Genomic DNA, 22,699 nt, shown 5'->3' with positions numbered 1-22,699 from the left:
CTTTGGCATTCTAACTTTAAATATTGTAAAAGGTCGAGTAGAGTAATTCTATTCAGGGTCTCCATTCTCGTACAATAACTCAAGTCTTGTAGGAGAATAGTGAAGTATGGTCAGCTTGACAAATATCGATTGTTAATCATGTATATACATGACATATATGATATATATGATATATAATTATATATATGATTAACCATTTATATATGTAATTATATATATGATTAACCATTTGTATATGCATGATTAACCATGTATATATAACCATGGTGTGTGTGTGTGGCATATATATATGCCATTTCATTTAATTATTTAGTGGAAAGATTAAAAAATGCTGAATTACTATACATCTAAAACTATCAATTTAGTCTGACAAAGTCAAATTACTTAACAGTATGACTATTACCTTTCTAGCTTTTCCTTTTTCCCCTTTTCTTGGTGCATAAAAATATCTCAAACCTATACCAATGGTATTGTCCATTCATGATAGATATTAGTAGATAGCAATTGACCATGTGTTTGACATAGAACAAGACATGTTTAATGGAGAAAAAAGTCCTACAACCTCTCATTTTCAATACTCTGTCTTATTCCCAGGGACCTTTATATACTGTAATCAAAAGAAAGTTGGCTTTGGAGCCATAGATCCCTATATGACTATGGGTAAGGTATTTAAATTCTCCAAGTTTTAGCCTCTTCATTTGTAACACTGTTCTTAAAAAATTTAATTAAAACATGAAATTAAGTGAAATAATGTAAGTAACACATAGCCATTAACTTCCCTTCCTTGTTCAAGTCCTGAATTAATCCCCATCAATACTGAAGTATGAATGTGTTAATGCTTTGCTTTCCAGGTCAAGCCAAGATAAAGCAAATAGGTAAGAACATACTCTATCGCTTTTATGACTGTTTCTATGGTGTATCTTTTCATGCCTAGCTTAAATCCCACACCAGCTGAACAGAAACTTTTCTCTCTTCTGAAGTCCTCAACATTAGCTTTTTTAAACACTCATTTTCTGCTAACTAGGGGCTGCCATCAACCCTCGATTTTTAATTATTATGTGAATGTGTTTTATCTCCATGGATGAATCATAAGAGCCATAAGATCCTTGAGGTTAGGAAATATATATATATATATATATATATATATATATAGAGAGAGAGAGAGAGAGAGAGAGAGAGACAGACAGACAGAATATACCACCTTATATCATTTGTATCTACCTATCTAGCTATCTATCTATCCATCCATCCATCCATATATACACCTTAGTCTATTCAAGCTGCTATAACAGAATACCATAGACTGGGTGGCTTATAAACAACAGAAATTCATTTCTCACTACTCTGGAGGCTGGAAAATCAAAGCTCAAGGCACTGGCAGATTTGGTTTCCAGTGAGGACTTGCTTCCTGGTTCACAGATGTCTGTTTTCTCACTGTGTCCTCACATGGTGAAATTCTCTGGGGTCTCTTTTATAAGGGCACTAATCGCATTCATGAGGGTTTCACCCTCATAATCTAATCACCTTCCAAAGGTCCCACCTCCAAATACCATCACAATGGGGAACAGGTTTCCACATCAATTTTGCAGGAACACATTCAGTCTCTATCTGTATTGCTAACTCTATCTATCTCTATCACCTATACCTATTTTTTTGGTATCAGGAACATTGCCTTATACAGTACCTGCCCAGAATGTAGATTCAGGGTGGAGTATGGAGGTAATAAATATTTTTGAGGAACTGAATATCCCTGCTGCAAATTTTACAGTCTCTTTTTTTTCACATATATGCTAAATTTCAAATACTTAAAAGACAAATTAGTGTGTTTTAACATCCTCCAGTATGATTAAATTCGGTGATTCACAAAATGCAATCTTCTAGTTATTACCATGTTGAATCCTCACATCACCTTAGAGGGAATAAAAATTAAAATACAACCAAGGCCAGTAATGTTTAATCAGTAAACCTGAATGTTAGTATCTATTTAGAGTTTTGTATTCCAAAGAAACTAAATCATATACAATATATAAGGTTCTAGAAATTACCCCCTAAAATCCTTTTTCAATATGTAATATTATATCAAATTTATATTCAAATAATCACTTCTGTTGCTGTACAGCAGGCATTAATCCAGCCAACACACAAGTCTTTAGCGAGGAAAAATGTCATATTTTTCTGTAGCCGTAGCCTGAAAAGAATAAATATACCATAAGGATGTCATTTGCTAAAGTGTTAAGAGTCACAGGTATTTTCTCTTTAATTTTATGTAGCTCTGGTCAATTTCACAGCCTGAAGCTATACTGAACAGGGAAATTGGAAAACTGCAGAATAGATTTGCAGAAATGAATTCCTATTTTCTTTTACACTTTCTTCATCACAGTTGCTATCATTCTTGTGTTGTGTGGTATTATTATCAACAGGAGCCTGGGCTCAGCTGATAATTGCTAAAGTCGTTCTCTTAAAAGTGGAGGCAGAAAAAAACCAAGGCAACTGTGCATTTTTCTCATTTTCCAAATTTGCTGCTTTCATAACCCTTCATCTTTTTAGAATTTAAATGTGAAGACTTTTCTACTCTCAAACAACCATGGTTATAGCAATCTTCTTTGCCTTTGCTTCCTAGGTAAGAAACATTAAAATAATAAAGCTCTAAATGTCTACTTTGAACTAAATATAGGTCCTTCAACTATTCTGGTTTGCTTTTTCAATTTTCATCCTTACTAAAATTTACTTTAAACTGGAACTCTCTGAGAAGATTGCTTCAGAGGACAATATAGTACTTAATACATAAAGAAGAAAACTGGTTTACTCTTGCTGCTGCCTTTCTAGATTAGCAGTGAGTTCTTACTAAATTTCAAATTAGAACTATTTGAAAACAAGCTGTAGTCTTTGGCTGTTTAGTATCAACCCTGAAATAAAATCTCCTTTGTATTCTTATAAATCATTGAGAATGAATATTGTGGGACCATTGGCTCAATTTTCACATCTTCTCACTTATTCTGTATTTTTAAAAAGTGTATTTGTAATGATGATGGAATCTTTACCATGTAATGTCATTTGCCCAGTAGAATGGAGTCTATTTACAGTGTCATATAAATGGCACCCTTGTAATTATAAATCTTCATTTTTCCCCTATTTATATTTAAATTGGCTTTTGTTCTTTGTATTCTGCCCACCTCCAAATTCAGAAATTCTTGGGGATCAAAGAATCAGAAAACTTAAAAAAAAAAAAAACTAGACTGCCAAGTCTATTGTTAATTAGGTGAGAGTTAAATGAAAAAGAAAATTGGCCAAATTTCTTAAGTCTTAGACAGGTGGCCACCAAAAACAAAACACAAACAATAAAACCCCTATTTTAACAGGTTTGAAAAGGTTGCCAGGTAAAATATAGAACACCCAATTAAATTTGATTCAAATAACAAGTGATATTTTACTCTAAGTATGTCACTAGTATTGTGTGTCCTGTGTTTTTATTTGCTAAAATCTGGCAACCATAAGGATTGATGCCTTTTTTTTTTCTTAATACCATGAATATTGTGAGTGAAACTCCCAATATTTCCATAAGGTAGAAAGCAACAGCGTTTGGCTCATAAAAAATGGAAATTTAAAGTTCTGAGTAACAAAAGTTAAATCAATTTCATCCATGCAGAACTGTGCAGATAAGGTTTTCATAACATGAATTTATAAGTGCATATCAATGTCCACATATCCCAGCCCCGAGGAAACACCAATTCTTGTTAACTTGCACAGAATTATAATACTTTGAGATCTAAATTATTCAGCAGACCTAGCGGACAGAATTGGATTGTTTTTCACCATTCTCTCTGTTTCACAATCACAAATTCCAAGATCCTTCATCAGGAAATTCAGTTGTTTGATCTTTTCAGGGTTAGAAAAGCTATGCTCATTGGCTAACTATATCTCTACTAAAAATTCCTTCCTATTCACTGATAAGACTTCCTTACATTTCAAACATTTAGAAATAGCATTTCCAATGTTGGCTCATTTGTGTCTTAGATTTATTTTTAAAATATTAAGTACCTATAATGTGCCAGCCACCCTGTTACATGCTGCAAACACGAGACAAGCAAATCAAAACACGTCAACAGTAAAATTTCTCCTTTCTTTCAAAAGGCTTGCAGCCTATGAGGCTGATAGAATAGGAATTATTATTCACACACTACAGGTGAGGGAGCTAAGTGTCCAAGAGTTAAAGGGTCTTATCTAAGGGTCTTATCCACATTAAGAAGTAAAGAGCCAGGGATTCAATAATTGTCCCTGGCTCCAGACTCAGGGCACTTTCCAGTATTTCGTCAAAGGAGATCCCAGTCTACTTAGTATCTTAACCACTCCATTTACCAGGAGCAAAAAGGAAAGCGTCTGAATCCCTTTATGATGTTCTTGTACTCTTAAAAGTGGAACAGGTGTTCCCTGGGTGCTCGAGAAAAGCAAGGCATTGAGTGGGAGTTAAAGATCCTGAGCAGCCGTTGTAACCAGACCAAGTTAATCTGTGGCAACCGGAGCACTCGGCAAAGGCGATGCTATTTCAGTTGGGTGTCACAGGTGATTCATCAGAGATGGCTTGCTTTTCGGCCTCCTGATATTTTTCTTCGGGGTGGGGTGTCAGATTTCCTTCGCATTTTTGGACAACAGCCTTCTTGTCCATTTCCAAATTTTTCTGGTTTCACAGCCCTCACGCGGACCCCCGCTTTCATACTGGAAGCTAGTCATTGGCAGGAGATTTAGGAAACGAAGAACAAGGTGGAAAAAAAAAAAAGATCCGGGGGCCTGGAGAGAGGCCTAAAATGGGGAAATTTGCACTTCAAGAGCTTCCCCTACCCCAGCCTCTCAGAATGACAGCTCTCCTCAGCCAGAAGACTACCTCTCCCTGCAGGCACTGCGCGCTCCACAGACACAGGCTGGCGGGCTCCCTGCGCTCCGCCTCCGCCCGGACCGGCCAATAGGAATCCCCGGCTTGGGCCTCCGCCCTACCCGGACCACGCGGGAGTGGGGGCAATAAAACTACATTTCCCGACGCACCTGTGCGCTCCTCGTGGCCAATCGGCGCCCGGAGTTCGGAGCTTAGGGGCGGAGCCGGATGCATAGGCCACCCCATTGGCTAGGGGCGGCTTAGAAGAGCCGGAACCCGGGAGAGAGAGAAGCGAAATGACATTTCCTCTTTAAATAGCTGGAGCCCGGGCCCCGTCGAGAAATGGCCGCGTCGGCAGGTGGGTCGTGTGGTGGCTTGGGAGGTGTGGAGGGGAGGTGGGCCGGGGACGAGGCTCAGGCTGCGAGCTGAGGCGGTGGCGATGAGGAGCCGGAGAGAAGGATGGAGAGGTGGACAGGGATGAGGGGAGGGAGGATGAATGGCGTGGAGGGAGGTGGGCGGTCCGGCCGGACAGGGATGGGGAGGCCGGGTACCCGCCGCCGCTCCGACCTGTTCGCAAGGCGGTTGAGGGGGCACTGGCGGCCGCCATCCATCGAGCTTCCCTCGTGAGGCTCCTGCCCTTCGCTCTCAGCTGGGACGTTCAGGCTGTCGGCGGAGTCGCCGCAGACACCTCGCCTGTTCTGCCCGCACGGTCCCTCTGCGAGCACGGGGTTTCGGGCTCGCCGGGCTCCCAGAGGAGCAGGCTGGTGTGTGAACTTGCATCGCAGCTCGCTCTTTCCCAGATCCTACCTCGCGGTCCCATTGGGGGTGTCTGTGTACATATATGCATTTCTGTAGCGGGGAAAAAACAAGCCAAGCGAAGAAACAAACAACTCCCCGCCCCATCCCACACACACCAAGAAAAAAAAAAAAAACCCAAACCAAAAAACAAAAAATAAAACCCGCGACGCCGAAACTGGCTCCGAACTTCTTGTGGTTGTACGATTTTTCTCCTCCTAGATTTAAGTAAGTCTTCCCCAACACCGAATGGGATTCCATCTTCAGACACAGCCAACGATGCCATGGACCCCTTCCATGCTTGCAGTATTCTAAAGCAACTCAAAACAATGTACGATGAAGGACAGCTGACAGACATTGTAGTGGAAGTGGATCACGGGAAAACATTTTCCTGTCATAGAAACGTTCTTGCTGCAATCAGCCCTTACTTCAGGTATGATGATGGTGGAAACCTCTATTGATATCCTCACCAAGTTCCTTTTCTCCCTCAGTATTGCCCACTTGATTTTTATTACTGAGATGCAGGAATGAGATGAAACCAATGCATTTGTTTCCTGAGAATAAATAACAGGCCCTATTTTATTAAGCGCTCCCCCACCCCTTTTTTTATTTGACAGATTCTTCTAGAATTCAGGTGGTTGGTTTTTAAGTTAGTGAACATGTTTTTGTTTGTATGTTTCAGAAAATCTAAAATTGCACTGCCCAATATGGCAGCCACTAGCTGCATGTGGCTATTTAAACTTCACTTACCTAAAATTAAATAAAATTAAAAATTCACTTCCTCACGTACACTAGCCACATTTAAAGTGCTCAGGAGCCACATGTAGGTAGTGGCTGCCACATTGTACAGCCCAGATACAGAACCTTTCCATCACTGAAAGTTTTATTGGACAGTGCTAATATGAAATTTGTTCCAAAAATTTATCCAGGATTTCTTTCGTGCACATTAACTCTTAGAGTTTAAAACAAATTACCCACTTAATGGATTGTTTTAATGCCCTGGGGATAAGAGCAGTGAAATGAAAATGAATGAAATACAGTTTCTATGTGTCTTAGGCCCCAGACTAGTGATTATTTCTTAAGATTTCCAGAAGTATTTTTAAGCTAAGTTTTCATTTTCATTTATATTCATCTTTATACATCATAAAACTTTGTAAAGTAAAATTTCAAAACTTGGGTCTAAAAAATAATTTCGTACTCTAAGATCAGTGATAAAGGCAATTTCCTGTTTGAGTTTAACTTCTTTTGTTTCAAGTGCTCACTTTAAGCCTTTCTGTATTCAAAAAATGGTGCATGAAATCACTGTGAAATAATTTTCTCAACCTTTATAGGGCATATAGCAGTGTAGTGTTCCAGACAGTAGTTTCTGGTTCCTCTTTCTCAGAATACTGTGTTAAATATAGTCACTTCAGTTTGCTGCTTGTGATGTAACCATTTAGACTTGCCTAGGGTAGGTCATTGGACTATTAAGTATTAACCATAACGAGGCAGTGAGCTGGAAAGAAAAAAGAAGAAACTGGTATACACAGAAGGTATGAAGTTGGGCCTCTAATGGAAAATGCTGGTGAGATTCATTTATCTAGGCTATCCATTAGATATGGTTAGGTCATTTATGTGTTTAAATATTTGTCACAATTACTGCTTATCAAGCTCTGGGCAAGGGTCACTCTACATACATTACTTTATGTAATCTTTACAATCCTGTCTCTACATAGTTGTTATTCCCATTTTACGTGTGAAAAAACTGAGGCTCAAGGAGTTTAAGTGACCTGCCTAAATCATCTGTCTAACTAGTAAGTGGCAGAGGCTGGGTTTGATTCCAGAGCCAGGCTTCTTAGTCACTGTATGACTTTTAAGGAACAAGGGTGGGTTCTCTTTAAAGTTTAATATACAGAAGTGTTCATTGTATATTAGATTTGAATAGTAAAAAGAAATAAAGTGAAAATGTCTATATCTCACTGTAATTCTATATATTCTGGCTTATATCATTTAACTATCATACTTACTTAGAATTAGTTTTGAAGACCTGACAAATCACTTGGAAAGAAGTATGCTACAGTAGATTTTCTTAATTTCCAAGCAGTTAAGGAAATGCTTGAAAAACTTTCTAAGCATAAGATATGTGAATTCAAATGAAGATATTTGGCTAGAAGACTTAAGGATTAGGTTCTTCTCTCTTGCTAGAGCTGTTTGTACAGAACTTTCTTGGTACCATTGTTGCTCCTTATGTGAGTTGTAGAAAGTCATACTTAATAGTTTCTAAGTCTTGCATCACTGGTGGAAGAATAGAATAGCTTGAAATCTGGCATGGCTGTTTCCTGCTCCCAGTGACTTGTCAGAAGTAAAATTCATATGATTAATAGAAACTTTTTGCTGCTCAGGGTTTTGTGTGGGGAAGTACTTCCACTTCATATCGAGTTTACATAAAGAACCTATTAGAACAGAGGAGAACTTGAGTGTCACGCTGCTCCTGTGTGTGAGACAAGCTTATTCAAGTCAGTAGTAGCTCCCATGATAAAGGGCTATGTGGTAATGTTCTCCTTTGGGAGTTCATCTTTGCCTGATGAAGGGCTTTATTTTTCTTTTTAATTGCGAGCTGTATAACTCAGTTTTTCAGCACCTGAATTGAAAAGCAGCTCATACAATGGTACATCTAGTTTCTAGTCATTTAAGAAAAAAAAGTCTGCATGATATTAAACTTAAAATTTACATAGTAGAAGTAAAAATAGGACTCAAAGGACGGTTAGCCCAGGCAACAAGCTGGGTCCAGGTACCCTTGTATACCTCCAATATTCCATATTGCATTTTGGAATTAATTTCATGTTTTTGATGAAAACTTTAAAAGCGACCGGAAATCTTCCCATTCAAGGATATTTTTTTCATAACATCACACTTAAAAATAAAATAGGAGGGGTCTGGATCTGAATAATGAAGTTTATCAGCAGCGTTAGGTCGGTGTCTTCAACAGACATCTATTAAGCATCCTAGGGCACACAGTCCTTTTCTCTAGAGGATTTTAAAAGACCTTTTGATTTTGTTTTTTTATTTAATTTTAAGAACAGCCTAGAAAGAAACCTTAAAGGAGGGAAAAGAAAGGCAAATGATGTTTATAAATGACTAGCACTTTAAATAAAGAGCCAGGCTTTTGGCTACTTAATGTTTTGGCCAAGAAAGTACCATAAATGCACAGATAATTTAAAAGAAAAAAAAGAAAAGAAAAAAGCTTGGTCTCAAAGACAAAAGTTTGGAATTTTGAAAACCATTATCTTCTCCAAAGAATCAGTTAATTCTTAAACTCTCTTTAGAAGTAGGTATTATATTAACCCTACTGTAATCTTTATTTATATACAAATATAAATAGGTAAAAATATGGTAACTTTGAGTCAAGCAAAGGTTTTCAAAATATCCAAGGATAAGTGAATTGATGTTATTTATGTTCTTTATAATCATTAAGGAAGCATTCAAAGGATAATTATTTTAAAAACAAGTAGGTAGAAAATATGAACTTCTGAAGAGCATCTTGTTTTTCTAAGTTGAAATTTTTAAAGATATGTTTTGAGCACAGGTTGCCTTGTAAATTTCCACTGGGTCATGAGAAGTTTTATTAGACAGTCTCTGTATGCTAATGTGTCACATTGACACTCTATGGGTATTCTTAAACTTTCTGACTGACCTGGTGATTGAAGATCTCAAGTCCCTAAGGCATCTTGACCAGAAGCCTCGATTGGGCTCCAAGGGAAATAGGATGTCCTAGAATATTCCATGCCACCTTCTGGTGTACTTTAATTAGGTATACTCTCCTTTTCTCAGAGTTGGCACAAAGTGGACTGACTAGTCCTGAGAATAGGGTTTTTTAAATTAGCCAGACTAAATTCTTCTGCTAGATGATCAACTTTTATCTGCTTTCCTGATATTTAGGATATTGGGAAACACATTAGGAAATATTTTACAGTTTCAAAATGTTATCTTTGTGGTAACTTTATGTTTTTAAAAATTTGCCACAATAATTTTTATTTATAGCACACATAAATTCACCACTCTTTCCTTCCTAGATCCATGTTCACTAGCGGCCTTACAGAAAGCACTCAAAAAGAAGTTCGAATCGTCGGTGTTGAAGCTGAGTCGATGGACTTAGTGTTGAACTATGCCTATACCTCCAGAGTTGTTCTGACAGAGGCCAATGTTCAAGCCTTGTTCACTGCAGCTAGCATCTTCCAGATTCCCTCCATCCAAGACCAATGTGCTAAGTACATGATCAGTCATTTGGACCCACAGAATTCTATTGGAGTCTTCATCTTTGCTGATCATTATGGTCATCAGGAACTCGGAGATCGATCTAAAGAATACATTCGTAAAAAGTTCCTGTGCGTCACCAAAGAACAAGAGTTTCTTCAGTTGACGAAAGACCAACTGATAAGTATCCTAGACAGTGACGATTTAAACGTAGACCGGGAAGAGCATGTTTATGAGAGCATTGTAAGGTGGTTTGAACATGAACAGAATGAAAGAGAAGTGCACCTTCCAGAAATTTTTGCCAAATGCATACGTTTTCCTCTGATGGAAGACACCTTTATAGAGAAAATTCCACCTCAATTTGCACAGGCTATAGCCAAAAGCTATGTGGAAAAGGGACCATCCAGTACCAATGGCTGTACACAGAGACTTGGAATGACTGCATCGGAAATGATCATATGTTTTGATGCTGCCCACAAACACTCAGGAAAGAAGCAAACAGTGCCTTGTCTAGATATATTCACAGGAAGAGTGTTCAAACTATGCAAACCACCAAATGATCTAAGAGAAGTTGGGATTCTCGTATCACCAGATAATGATATTTACATAGCAGGAGGGTACAGGCCAAGCAGTAGTGAGGTATCCATCGACCACAAGGCAGAAAATGATTTCTGGATGTATGACCATTCCACTAATAGGTGGCTATCCAAACCGTCCTTGCTTCGAGCCAGAATAGGCTGCAAACTGGTGTATTGCTGTGGTAAGATGTATGCAATCGGAGGGCGAGTTTATGAAGGCGATGGGAGAAACTCACTAAAATCTGTGGAGTGCTACGACAGCAGAGAGAACTGCTGGATGACCGTTTGTGCCATGCCTGTTGCTATGGAGTTTCATAATGCTGTGGAGTACAAAGAGAAGATCTATGTTTTACAGGGTAGGTGCCTAAGTGATTTAGTTCTTCATGAAAGAGTAACAGGTCAAATTGTGGTTCACCCACTCATAGTAAAACATAAGTTGTTCCTGTTCATTGAGGAATGCCTCTGGCTTTCTTATCATAAACTATTTGTTGGAACTGTCTGTTCTTTAAAGGACCAGTAAAGAAAATAAACTTTTCAGTCAGAAAAGGCAGGTTCCTAAGATGATCTGTGTTTTATGTTCTTACTGTGTTTTGACATCATGTGGAATAAGTATTTTTGAAAATATTTTTCATAAATAATAGTTCAGGATTTGGGAAAAACTCTTTCAGAGCCATTTTTAAGACTTCAAACAAGAAAGCAAGTTTGATACATGACTTTTTTGCTCTTCAGTAATATATAATCAAGAAATGTAGCACCTACTTTTCTTATGGAACTTACTGGATTAGTTTAAAAGAGAAAAAAGAACAAAGCATCAACTGCAGTTGTACTATTCAGTTGCCAAAGGATTTTGTATAAGCCTTACGATCGCAAAGGTTATGAAACTTAATTACAAAGAGTTTTCAATTACAGTCTTCAAGATTTTAATTTCACTGCAGTTGATGTTGTCATCCATAACATTGTTTTCAGTTTTTTTTCACTGAAAAACTTTGAGATGTCTCCTTTTTCTTACTGTTAACATTATGAGAGGGACGATAACATACTTAGCTTAAAAATTTTTGTTTAAACGATTGAAGACTAGTACCCTGGCAAAGATGATCTAGTAGAAGTAGAAAGAGGAACTTAGTAAGAGCAAATAAGATATTTGATTCAAGGTTCTGATTTGTGCTAACTAATGTTTTCCTTGTGTTTGGATTCTTATCTTAGTTGCTTGAATGCTGAATGCAGTGTTGACAGTACCAACATCCTTGTTCTTCTTTTGTGTTTCTTAACTGCTTATATATAAATGTTTTCCTTACACTGACTACTCTACTCAAATAAAACAAGGAAAAGGGGGCAACTTCTGTGTAGACATACGTGATTTTTTAGGTCTTTTCCCATTCTGTTTGTTTGTTTTTTTTTTTAATATTCTTTGCTCTAATCCTTTATCTGACTTAAAATTTCCTAGAAATGCCTAAACCCATTTGTTTAAACTTCAATGTAAAGTTAATTCTCCAGAGGGAGTAGTACTCTCTAGTGCCTTATTTTAGTTGACTAGAAGCATGGACATGATTTAGGTTTGTTGGTCTTGCCAAAAAATGGAGTACCTGAATGGATGTAAAATCTATCAAGTGTGGTTGAATAGGTTATATCATCCAATATGATGAAGCTCTCTCTTTATATATTTTGGTTTTACTGGCTAACCAGTTAGTTGATAGAGATAGAATTAATTAGATGACTCCCAAAGGGAATGTAAAGGTTGTGTATTAATGTAAATACTAAGGCAAAGTAACAATGAATTAATAGAATTTCAGGGCTGGAATGAACATTGTTTAATCTGAGATCGTATTTTATAAAAGAGAAATCTGAGGCACTGAGGGCTTTCTTAATTGCCCACCACTGGTTTTAATTTACTAAGAAGACTTTAGATTTAAAAAATCAACTTTTAAAATGTATTATCTTTCCTTTTTATAAGAAATTTGTAGAGAGGTAGTACATGGTAGAAAGCGTTAATTCCTGTCTTTATTAAGAATCCTGTTATATGTTAGTCAATAAGCATACGTAATATGCAGGCAAAAGCTAGGACTTTAACAAGCTATTTTGTGAAAAATTGAAATTACAGCATCACTTTTATTAAGTAGGCAGTTATATTTGTTGATAGGAGTTAACCTAGTTCAAAACAGTTTTCAAGGGGAAGCTCAATCTAGAAGTAGGTACTTATAATCTAAACAAAGCCTCTTTATATAAATAAACTTGACATGAATAGTCAGAAGCTTATGCTCTACTGTCAGTGGCTATTGGAGTATCATTTAATCTGTTCATAAAGGATTCAGATTTTCATATCAAGGATTTTATACAAATGTTATAATTACCAAGCTCTTGTAAATCTTCACTAGTTTAATTCTTTTAGACATTTTTGTATTGGCAGTCTGACTCAGCACACCCTTTCATTGTCAAAATAGAATTGAAACTGACTCATAGTCAATTCCCATAAATAATGTGCGTGTTTTCTATCATCTTAAGCTCATGTTTTCTCCTCTTGAGTATTTGTCTTTGCATTACACCAATGCTAAAGTAAACACATTAGTGGCCCATAGACACAAATCTGAACAATTCTATGTACTATCTTCTAATTAAATAATTAGCACTTAAATTTATAGTGGCTTACTCATGATTGAAGCTATATACATATTTTCATCTTACTGGTTAACCATTAGTAATAATGCTTTTTTTTTAGAGCTGGCTTAAAATAAATTTTCTGAAATACCCAATTGGATAGAGTAAATGAAACCAAGCTCTTAACTGTTATACTGCCCTCAAGCCGAACTAATGCCTCATACTTCCCCATTTTGAACACCCCAATTCAGGTTCACTCTAATATTATGTTATGTTGTGCATGGAATGAAGATGTTTTAAGCTACCATAATATTTAATGTATCTATGGAGATTATAAAAGAAATATTTTAGAAAGTAAAATATTTGGAAAATTATACCTTTGGGTCTTCAACATACAACCAAAAAGAGACATGTAAATGTACATATTATTGTTTTTTCTTTTTTTTTCCCTTTTTCTTTCTTTAGGAGAATTTTTCCTCTTCTATGAGCCTCAGAAAGACTACTGGGGTTTCTTAACCCCCATGACTGTGCCTAGAATCCAGGGCTTAGCAGCTGTATACAAGAACTCTATCTACTACATAGCTGGAACCTGTGGAAATCATCAGCGGATGTTTACTGTAGAAGCCTATGATATTGAGCTCAATAAATGGACTCGTAAGAAGGACTTTCCTTGTGATGAGTCCATAAACCCATACCTTAAACTGGTACTTTTCCAGAATAAACTCCATTTATTTGTTCGAGCTACTCAAGTGACCGTTGAAGAACATGTCTTCAGAACCAGCAGAAAAAATTCCCTTTACCAATATGATGACATCACTGACCAATGGATGAAAGTGTATGAGACCCCAGATCGGCTCTGGGACCTTGGCCGGCATTTTGAATGTGCTGTTGCTAAACTCTATCCTCAGTGTCTTCAGAAAGTACTTTAATGAATGGCAGGCCTTAGTGAGCTCACTGGCACCTTGTGCTCGAGGAAACTTAGTCTTTCAATGATACAAGAAGTGCTGTCAGTATTTAAGAAAGCTGAGAGAGTTTATACACGGAGATGGGTGCTCTTATTTAAAGATGAGTGTAGGGAGGGATTTCTTTTCATCCTTGTGATGTTTTCATTTCAGTAAGCAAAAGGTAACAAAGTGCAATTATCAGCATTTTTTTTTTTTCTGGTATAAACATAATCACATCATTCTAGAATTTTGTGATGAATAGTCACTGAGATACCAGATGAATCGACAACTATGTACTCTTAGAAGAGTGGTTAGGGTATTATGGGTTAGAGACATCCAAAATAGTTTGATGTGACTTTTTATTTTAAATACGGGTAAAAATCTGAGGCAATATCACTAGGACTTTAGCTGTGACCTCTCTACCACAGAGACGCACTAACTTAGATCCTCATTCTGAATATATGTATATTTGTGTACTGTTTTCAAGTGTACTGGATTTCAGTGTGTTCTGTTATTAGAGTAGATTGAAGGAAAAACAGATCAGTCTCAGAAAGAGCTTTTAGTTTGATTGTTTTATATTTCCCATGTTGCTTTAAGTTAAGCTAAGGTTTTAAAGGAGCAGTTTTCTGTTGACAATTTTTTCAAGTGCTAACACTGTCTCATTTTTTTAAATCCTGAAAAGGGCTCAAAATCACAGGTGGCTGGTGCTAGTATAAGTTAATTCATGTGTATAGTTAGGTAGATTTAAATTGTCTGAGCCTATGCTTACCTTTCAAACTGGTATGTTAGTTTCATGGCCATAGTCCTTTACCTGTTGAACTCTTGTGATTTCACAGGGTTCTCTACTAGCATGATGGCAAGGTATGGCCAGTCATTGGTCTAACTGGATTCAATCTTAGAATACTGAAAAGAATATTATACTCATTTTGCACTAACATGGGCCATTTTGTCGCCTAACCCCCTTTCCTATCCTCTACCTGTCCATTCAGTATCAATACAATGAAAGGTAACTTATTTCTCTTCTGCACAGAGCGTAATGTGAAGTTTTACTCCTATTTTTAAAATTCTGTTTTCCAGAAACATAAAACTCCTGCAGTAGTCTCATTTAATGGCTTTTACATTACCTATAACAAATAAAACCTCATTTTTTTTTAATTTTTGCACTTAACAGTTATGAATAATTTTGCATTGAAAACCTTGTTCTAGCTGAAGGTGATTGAGGAGGAAAAGAGTGAGTGAATAGAACCATAGCATTATAGGTACTAAATAGTTTTTCATATTTAACTGATGAATTTCTAACAGTTAGCTAGAAATATTAACAGAGGACAAATCAACTCATGTGTTATACATAAGGCAGTTATTTGGATCAGTAACTTATTTTTTACTCTGCCTGGAATAATTAATAAAGGATATAAGTATAGCCCAGAGTCTGTCCTTAACTGGAACATTTTGATTCTGTTAAAACAAACTGGCATGGTTTGTATTAAAAACTCTTGCACAAATGGTAATGTGATACTGTGAAACAAATTTAAAACATTGCCTCTTTGCATCACATACCTCGTTTTTCAGAAACTTTCCAAACTGCTTGTCATAGCCCTCTACAAGTAGGGAACGTTTCCTGAAGCCGAATTTAAAGTGGACAGCATTTAGAGAATTCACATTTTAAAATCTAGTCTTGGGAAGCTGGATACGTGCTGTCTATAATCTCCTTATCGACTTTGTCAACTAATCACCTGTGTTTTTTCTCCCCATTTTTTCTTTGTCTTCCTGCTGGTTTGGGGCTATTTCTGTGAGCATTTTGAAGCATCTTTACTGTGCTGCATTGCAAAGGGAGGAAAAAAACAAAGCTAAGTTTTACAAGAGATGTTCATGTAATTTATTTTTGAAAGCTTTGTTGCATATCTAAGACTTCCTGCCGCTTTTTGACAATCTCCTGTATTTATTTAGAAGAACGTGTTACTTGAAACCATGACATTAGAATATTGAGTTAATTTACAATGTGCCGTGTGATGCATAGGAGTACAATGTACTGTGGTTAATTCTGCAGTTGCTTTATTCTATTGATCTGCACAACAGTTGATCCTTTTGCTATATTGAGGGTGTGGTCTAAGTATAGCGTGTCAAAGCCAAGGTTTAGAATTTGCTACGGAAGTAGAATATATATTGAATTTTGTATGAAGAACTATTTGTTTAAATTATATAGCTGGGATATTTTGCCACTTTTCAAATGATTTCAGAAGAGGTCCTAGAAAACTAAGATTAGTAATATGCGTGGGTCTTTGTTTAGATATTTAAGGTACATTTGCGTAGTATGATGAGAATATAAGTAAAAGGCACAATGGGTACTACAGAATTAAAATATGGGGTGACAGATGCCAGTCCCACTTGACCTTTGTTTTTGCATTTGAAGAAAGTATGTAGCACTTTCCTATATATTTTTTACACACTGAAAACTGGACGTGGTATAACTATGTTATAGGAAAGTAGAAATTGTATTCTTTATTTTCCATCTTTGTTTTCTGTTATCCTACAAAGTTGATGCTTAAGCATCAAGCTGGTTTCATTGGTGCATGAGAAAAAGTGGACACGACCTGCAAGGAATCAGATTCCCTATGTGAAGCAGTTTAAAATGGCATTAAATGTTCAGTGCTCAGGTATGTAGTAAGTACTGTAGTCCTTTGGGGGCAAACGTGTAGATATTTTTAAACATTTTGCCGTAATTGCACAATTTTTTGCATTTTTATCTGATGGCATTGTTTCTTATAATAAAACCTTTTCTGACTGAAAACTTCCATTGTCGTAAATTGACCTCTGACTAGTGAGTTTTGCAGAATTAAAACTGGGTGAAAATCATGAAATACCTTATATCACGAATAGAAGGAGATTTTATTCTATCAAATGCCTGGTCTGCGGTACAAAATGAACTAGTTAACGTCACCATATATAATGCTCTTGAAATTCTAAAGCAAGCTCACTCATATCGGTAGCTCCTTTGTTGAGTTGGTTCTGCCCACAACTCTTGGTATCCCACTCCTCTTTCTCACAATTCATGTCTAATCCATCAGAAAATCCTGTTGCTTCTTCCTTCAAAATACACCTAGACTCTGACCACATACCACTTGCACCGCTATCACCCTAGTCTAAACTAGCCTACCCTGTCTGCCTTAATGCTGTGCCACTGAACTGGTCTCCTTTCAGTCACTGTGGACCCCTTGTAATCTATTCTGTCCTCCACACAGTAGCCAGAGTGATCCTATTAAAACGTAAGTCAGGTTACATTCTTCTGCTCAGATCCCTGCAGTGGCTTCCCATTTCCTTTCATGTGAGAGCCTTACCCCTTCCTTCCACCATCAATCTAAACCACACTGCTCGGACCGCACTGCCGTTCCACCCGCTCACTCCATTCCAGCCACACTGACTGCTGTTCCTCAGACACACCGAGCCCCTCCGACATCAGGGCCTTTGCTCTTGCCGTGTCTTTTGCCAAGGAAGCCCTGACCACTCATTTAGTTTATTTAAGTTTCTATTAAAACTCCAGAGAGGCCTTCCCTGACCACCTCGTGTAAGATAGAATGCCTTCCAACTCCACCCCCACCAGTACCACCCATCTTTTCCCGCTTAATTTTTCATCTATCCCCCCCCCATTGAAATGTAAGTTCCATGAAGGCAAGGGATTTATTTTATTTCTTGTTCCCCTCAGCTCAGTGCCTCGGACATACTAGGCATTCAATGTTTGTAAAAACTGAATTTTCATTCACGCCTTAGAGCACCCTGAGAAGTGGTAGAACCAGTGCTATTGCCTCTATTTTATTAGATGAGAAACACAAAGACCAAGTGAATCGCTGAAGGTCATCTAACTAATTAGGGGCTCACCGGGATTAGAACCAAGCTTTCCACTTTGACCTCAACCTAGTTTCTATGTGCTACATTAGTTCTAAACAAAACTGATACAAAGGCAGATCCTCTGTATTTTGTGTTTAATGGTTGCCTTTTCTGAGTCCCACCTTTTTCCCAACACTATTATTTATAATACCTACTATAATTTATAACTGATCGATTCTCAGCAAGGCAGTAGATGAAGTATGAAAATACCTTCAGTTATTCATCCTGCACCCCCATCATTATATCATTATGCTAATATACCACTGTTCCGAGTTCTGTCCCTCAAACAAGTTGAAGAAAAAAAGAAAAGGCTTGAGAAATACTGATTTAGAGTACTGTTATTTTGGTTCTGTGAAGTTAAAATGACTTGCCATTCTAAAATCTTGGCTGTAAGACTGTTTTTTATTGAAAAATTATTTGCAAAAACAGAAATTAAAAATAAGTGGTCTGGGATCTCTAACTCATCAGAAGAATGCTGTAAATGACACCTGCTAGTTTTTTGAGGTGAAATTTGGAATTTTATATAATGGATTTGAGTAGGGAAAAAAGTATTTTCCCTCATTTAATGTGTCTAGGGTATACTAAAGGTTCTTGATTTGGAACTTTGGTAGACAGAATTTAAATGGCTTTCAGTAGTAAGCATGAAGAGGTAGCATTAACTACTACCAGTTCTAGTAAATATCAAGTTAATGTGTCCATCATTCTCATTCTCCACACTTCATTTTGACGACCTCTATCTCTTTGGTAGAAGATCCCAGAACCTAGAAAGTTGGGCATCTGGTTCATGGGTCTGCTGATATTTCCTTCCTTTTTTGGTAACCTGCTTTAGCCTGGTTTACTTGTGTGGGTTCATAAGGAAGCTATTCTACACGTTTGAACAGAGGAATCAATATGGCTGCCATCCAAGAGAAAGGAAAAAGTGAAGGCATTCCAGTCATCAGGTATATATTTGGAGATTTAAATTGCTAAGCCACAAGGCAAAATTTTAATTTATGAAAGTATAAAGTATTTTATGCATGCTGAGGGAGACACAGTTCAGTATGACTTAGGTAACCACAGACACAATATTCTACTTTTCAATCATGTATTTTAAATCACTAAAATGATAGAAAATACATAATAAGCTTCCTACTAGCTACCACCTCTATTATTTAAACTCATTTGCTCAAGAATCCTGCAGTTAGGTTTATTGGATTTCATCGAGATGCCAATCCACTGACCCCATGACTTTTTCCACTATCCATCAGCCCCTACTGGGGACTTTTCTGAAATTACCCATCTTAAATTCCATGATCCATTCAAAATAATGTCATTTTACATTTCCTCAGTTCCCTCTCTTTACTACTGCCATACTTGCCTGAAAACACCCCAACCCTGAAAATCCCAGCTATGAGCCGCCTCTGTGTCTGGCCCTGAGTGGAAGAATACTGCTGGAGAAATTCCATGGTCAAGCTGACTCTCTTTGACATGATGTACCTCCCATGGGTTCTCAACATAATGGAGCAGTTTTTACCTTTTCTCAAACTGCCACATATATCTTTTATCCCTCTTGGTTCTTAGTTCTCTACTTTTCTTCATGATGTATCAAGAAGATAGCAGCCATTGCACAGGTGCTCCCTTTTCTTCCCACCACCTACCTGAATCTTCTCTGCTCTTCCTCTTAAAATATGTGGAAGAAGTGTGCTGTTTCTACCTGTGGTTGCTTTGTGCTCCAGGTCCTTTACCATTCCCTCTCCCGAGTCATCCAACATTCCCTCTCAGATCATTCTAATAAAACAAAAAATGTAATTTTCTCCCACTTAGCAAAACAAAGCAAAACAAAACCAAACAATAACAAATTGTCCTTTGGTCCAGCACCTCCCTCCACTTAGTGCCCCTTCTCTTGGCCTCCATGAAAGCCAAATTTTGTAATTGGTTGTTTCTACAAGCTGTTTCTATTTCCCAGCTTTCATTCACTCTTCAACCACTCCAGTCACTACATTCTCCTCATAACCAAAACTGCTGTTGTCAAGGTCTCCAACAACACTAAGCTGCAAATTCATTCTTCACATTTCTATCCTTATCTTCGTTGACTTCACAGACATGTTTGGCACAGTTGACCACTATGTCTTTTCTGAAGCCCTTTCCTCACTGGGCTCCTGGGATACCATGCTGTGAAAATTCTCTTGTTACTGGCCTCTCTTTACTAACCTGCCTTTACTGGTTCCTTCTCTCCCTGGGTCCTCTTCTGTCATCTCTTCTCATTTGACCTCATCTATTTCTTTGGCACTGAATGTCATTTGCATACTGATGACTTTCAAATTTATATTTTCAAACCGTATCTCTACTCTTGGCTCCAGGCTCCCATCCGACTGCCTACTGGATAGCTCCTGTTGAGTTGGTGGCGACATCTCAAACTTAAAATCTTTAAATCCTCCTTTTCCATCATCCCCTGAAAGCTCCACCTGCAAAATGCAATTTATATCTGTCCACTTCTCTCCACTTCCACTACCCCACCTATGCTGAAGCCAAGCTTCTACTGCCTGGACTGCTATGGCAGCAGCATAAGTGTTCTGCCTGTTTCAACTTGTGTCCACATTCTCAGTAATCCATTCCCAGTACAACAGCCAGAGTGATCTTACAACAAATGGTATTGTGTTATTGCCCGGGGTAGAACACAACAATTGCTTATCATCAGGTACTACATAAATGGCCCCTTGCTTACTTCTCCAACCTTATCCAGTGCCACTTTCCCTGTTGCTATCTATTCTTTAGATACACTGGCTATATCTAAAGACCTTGTGGGTGTTCCTCCCGTACACACTTGGCACTCATTGTTTCCATGTGTATTGACCTTTATGGCTTCCAGTTGCCATACAGGTATTTCAGTTACAGGTAGTTACCCCTGAGGAGCAGCTTACAGCCAGTTCCTGATGGGAGCTGGTTGATAAAGACCCCAGCTTCTTCCCACAGGTGGGATAAGCAAGGCATATTCTACACTGTCTCCTAGAGTTCCCCAAAGTGGATGAGCCCTAGTTGCCCATTATATCTGCTTGATAACCACATCTTCCCTAATTTACTTTCCTACTCTCCAACCAATGCTTCTTGGGACCACCTTCCCTCCCCCTAATGAACTACTTGCACTCAAATCCTTGTTCTGGCACTCAAATCCTTGCTCATGACTGGCTTCTGCAAAAACTCAACCTAAGACACTGACCATTTTTTCAATTCCTCAAGGCTCCTATATGATGAGATTTGCTCATGCTGTTTCCTATACCTGGAAACATGGCCTCTCCTTCACCTCTGCTCTTTGCATGACCACTTCACTCTTATCTTTCAGGTCTCAAAGAGATCTTCCTAACTAAATCCTATTTCAGTATTTAAACTTCTGTTTAAACAATCCTAGCTAAAGTAAATGCCCCTGTCATGCTAGATCTTACCACCCAAAGTGGTTTTTTTCCCCGCAACTTTTGGTGTCTCTCCACTAAACAGAAAGCTCTATGAAGGCAGAGCCCAGGCCTATTTGCCATCCAATGTTTGCCCGTACCTGGAAAAGTGTCTCACATATAATTTTTTTAAATAAACTTTTTATTTCAAAATAATTTAAGTTTCCAGAAAAATTGAGAAGATAGAACAGAGAGTTCTCATATATCCCACACCTAGTTTCCCTTATTATTAACAAGCCAATATAGATTCATTATTATTAACTAAATTCTATACTTTACTAAGAAATCCTTAGGTTTTACATAGTGTCCTATTTATGCCCCAGGATCTTATGCAGGATACATAACAGCTAGTTGTCTCCTTAGGCTCCTTTTGGCTGTGACAGTTTCTCAAGCTTTCTTGTTTTGGATGATTTTGACAGTTTTGAGGGGTACTCATCAGACATTTTTTAGAATATCCCTCAACTGGGATTTGTCTGATGTTTTTCTCATGATTAGACGGGTTATGTGTTTGAGGAAGGAAGACCGCAGAGCTAAAGTACCATCCACATCATCATGTCAAGGGTATATACTCTCAATATGACTTGTCTCTGTTGATGTTAGCCTTGATCACCTGGCTGAGACAGTGTTTGTTAGGTTACTTCTCTGTAAAGTTATTTCCCCCTCTTTCCTTTGAAAGGAAGTCACTGTGTGCAGCTCCCACTTAAGGAGTGCAGAATTATGCACCACCTCCTTGAAGGCAGAGTTATCTACATAAGTTATTTGGGATGCTAATGCAAAGATTTTTCTCTTCTCCCTTATTTATTGATTCAATCATTTATTTATATCAGTGTGGAAGCATTTTATACTTTGGGTTATTTTTTATATTTCTTTTTATACTTTGGGTTGTGATCTACTACTACTTTACTTTGTGGCTCAAATCGTTCCAGCTTTGGCCACCCGAAGCTCTTTCAGTTGGCTCCTGTGCCCCTTGGACATACTCCCATTAGCGTGAGTGTTCTCATTTTTTTTTTTTTAAATATTTTCTGAGCTGTTCCTATTTTCCCACCCTATAAGATGCTCCAGGCTTAATTCATATGTTTCCTTCCCCAGGCCTGGGATCAGCCATTTCTCCAAGGATCTCTAGTTCTTTTCACTGGAGATCTGGGCACTTGGTGCGCTCATTGTTACTGGGAGGTCTTTGTTTCTAGACCCTCTCACCTGACTGAAAAAGGAAGTATGTGTGTGTCCTCTAACTGCTTTATATGCACATATCTAAAAAATTCCTATATGTAACTACATCAATATGAGGCTAAATTTTAGTTCATACTGATGTCTCCTACTCTAATCTATTGCTACATGGAAACCCCTAGCCTTTTCTCCCACTCTGACAGTGAGAAGCCTAGC

General features: G+C 37.8%; 1 protein-coding gene across 1 annotated transcript; it reads left to right on the top strand.

Annotated features, from left to right (window-relative positions):
• Positions 1–5,907: 5,907 nt before the first annotated feature.
• KBTBD8 (kelch repeat and BTB domain containing 8) lies at positions 5,908–14,134 on the top strand. Its single transcript, XM_068558192.1, has 3 exons — positions 5,908–6,095; positions 9,715–10,829; positions 13,531–14,134. The coding sequence occupies exons 1-3, from the start codon at positions 5,947–5,949 to the stop codon at positions 13,992–13,994; spliced, it is 1,728 nt and encodes a 575-aa protein (XP_068414293.1). The 5' UTR covers positions 5,908–5,946; the 3' UTR covers positions 13,995–14,134.
• Positions 14,135–22,699: the final 8,565 nt, after the last annotated feature.

The sequence above is a fragment of the Eschrichtius robustus genome, chromosome 12 (genome assembly GCF_028021215.1).
Source record: "Eschrichtius robustus isolate mEscRob2 chromosome 12, mEscRob2.pri, whole genome shotgun sequence".
Taxonomy (NCBI): domain Eukaryota; kingdom Metazoa; phylum Chordata; class Mammalia; order Artiodactyla; family Eschrichtiidae; genus Eschrichtius; species Eschrichtius robustus.
This window is presented reverse-complemented; position numbering and strand designations above follow the sequence as displayed.

Excerpts from the sequence above, each read along its gene's own strand:
- KBTBD8 (XM_068558192.1), top strand. The coding sequence starts at position 5,947 with ATGGACCCCTTCCATGCTTGCAGTATTCTAAAGCAACTCAAAACAATG. Across the intron at positions 6,096-9,714 it reads GCAATCAGCCCTTACTTCAG|ATCCATGTTCACTAGCGGCC; the intron begins GTATGATGATGG and ends TTTCCTTCCTAG. Across the intron at positions 10,830-13,530 it reads GAAGATCTATGTTTTACAGG|GAGAATTTTTCCTCTTCTAT; the intron begins GTAGGTGCCTAA and ends TTCTTTCTTTAG.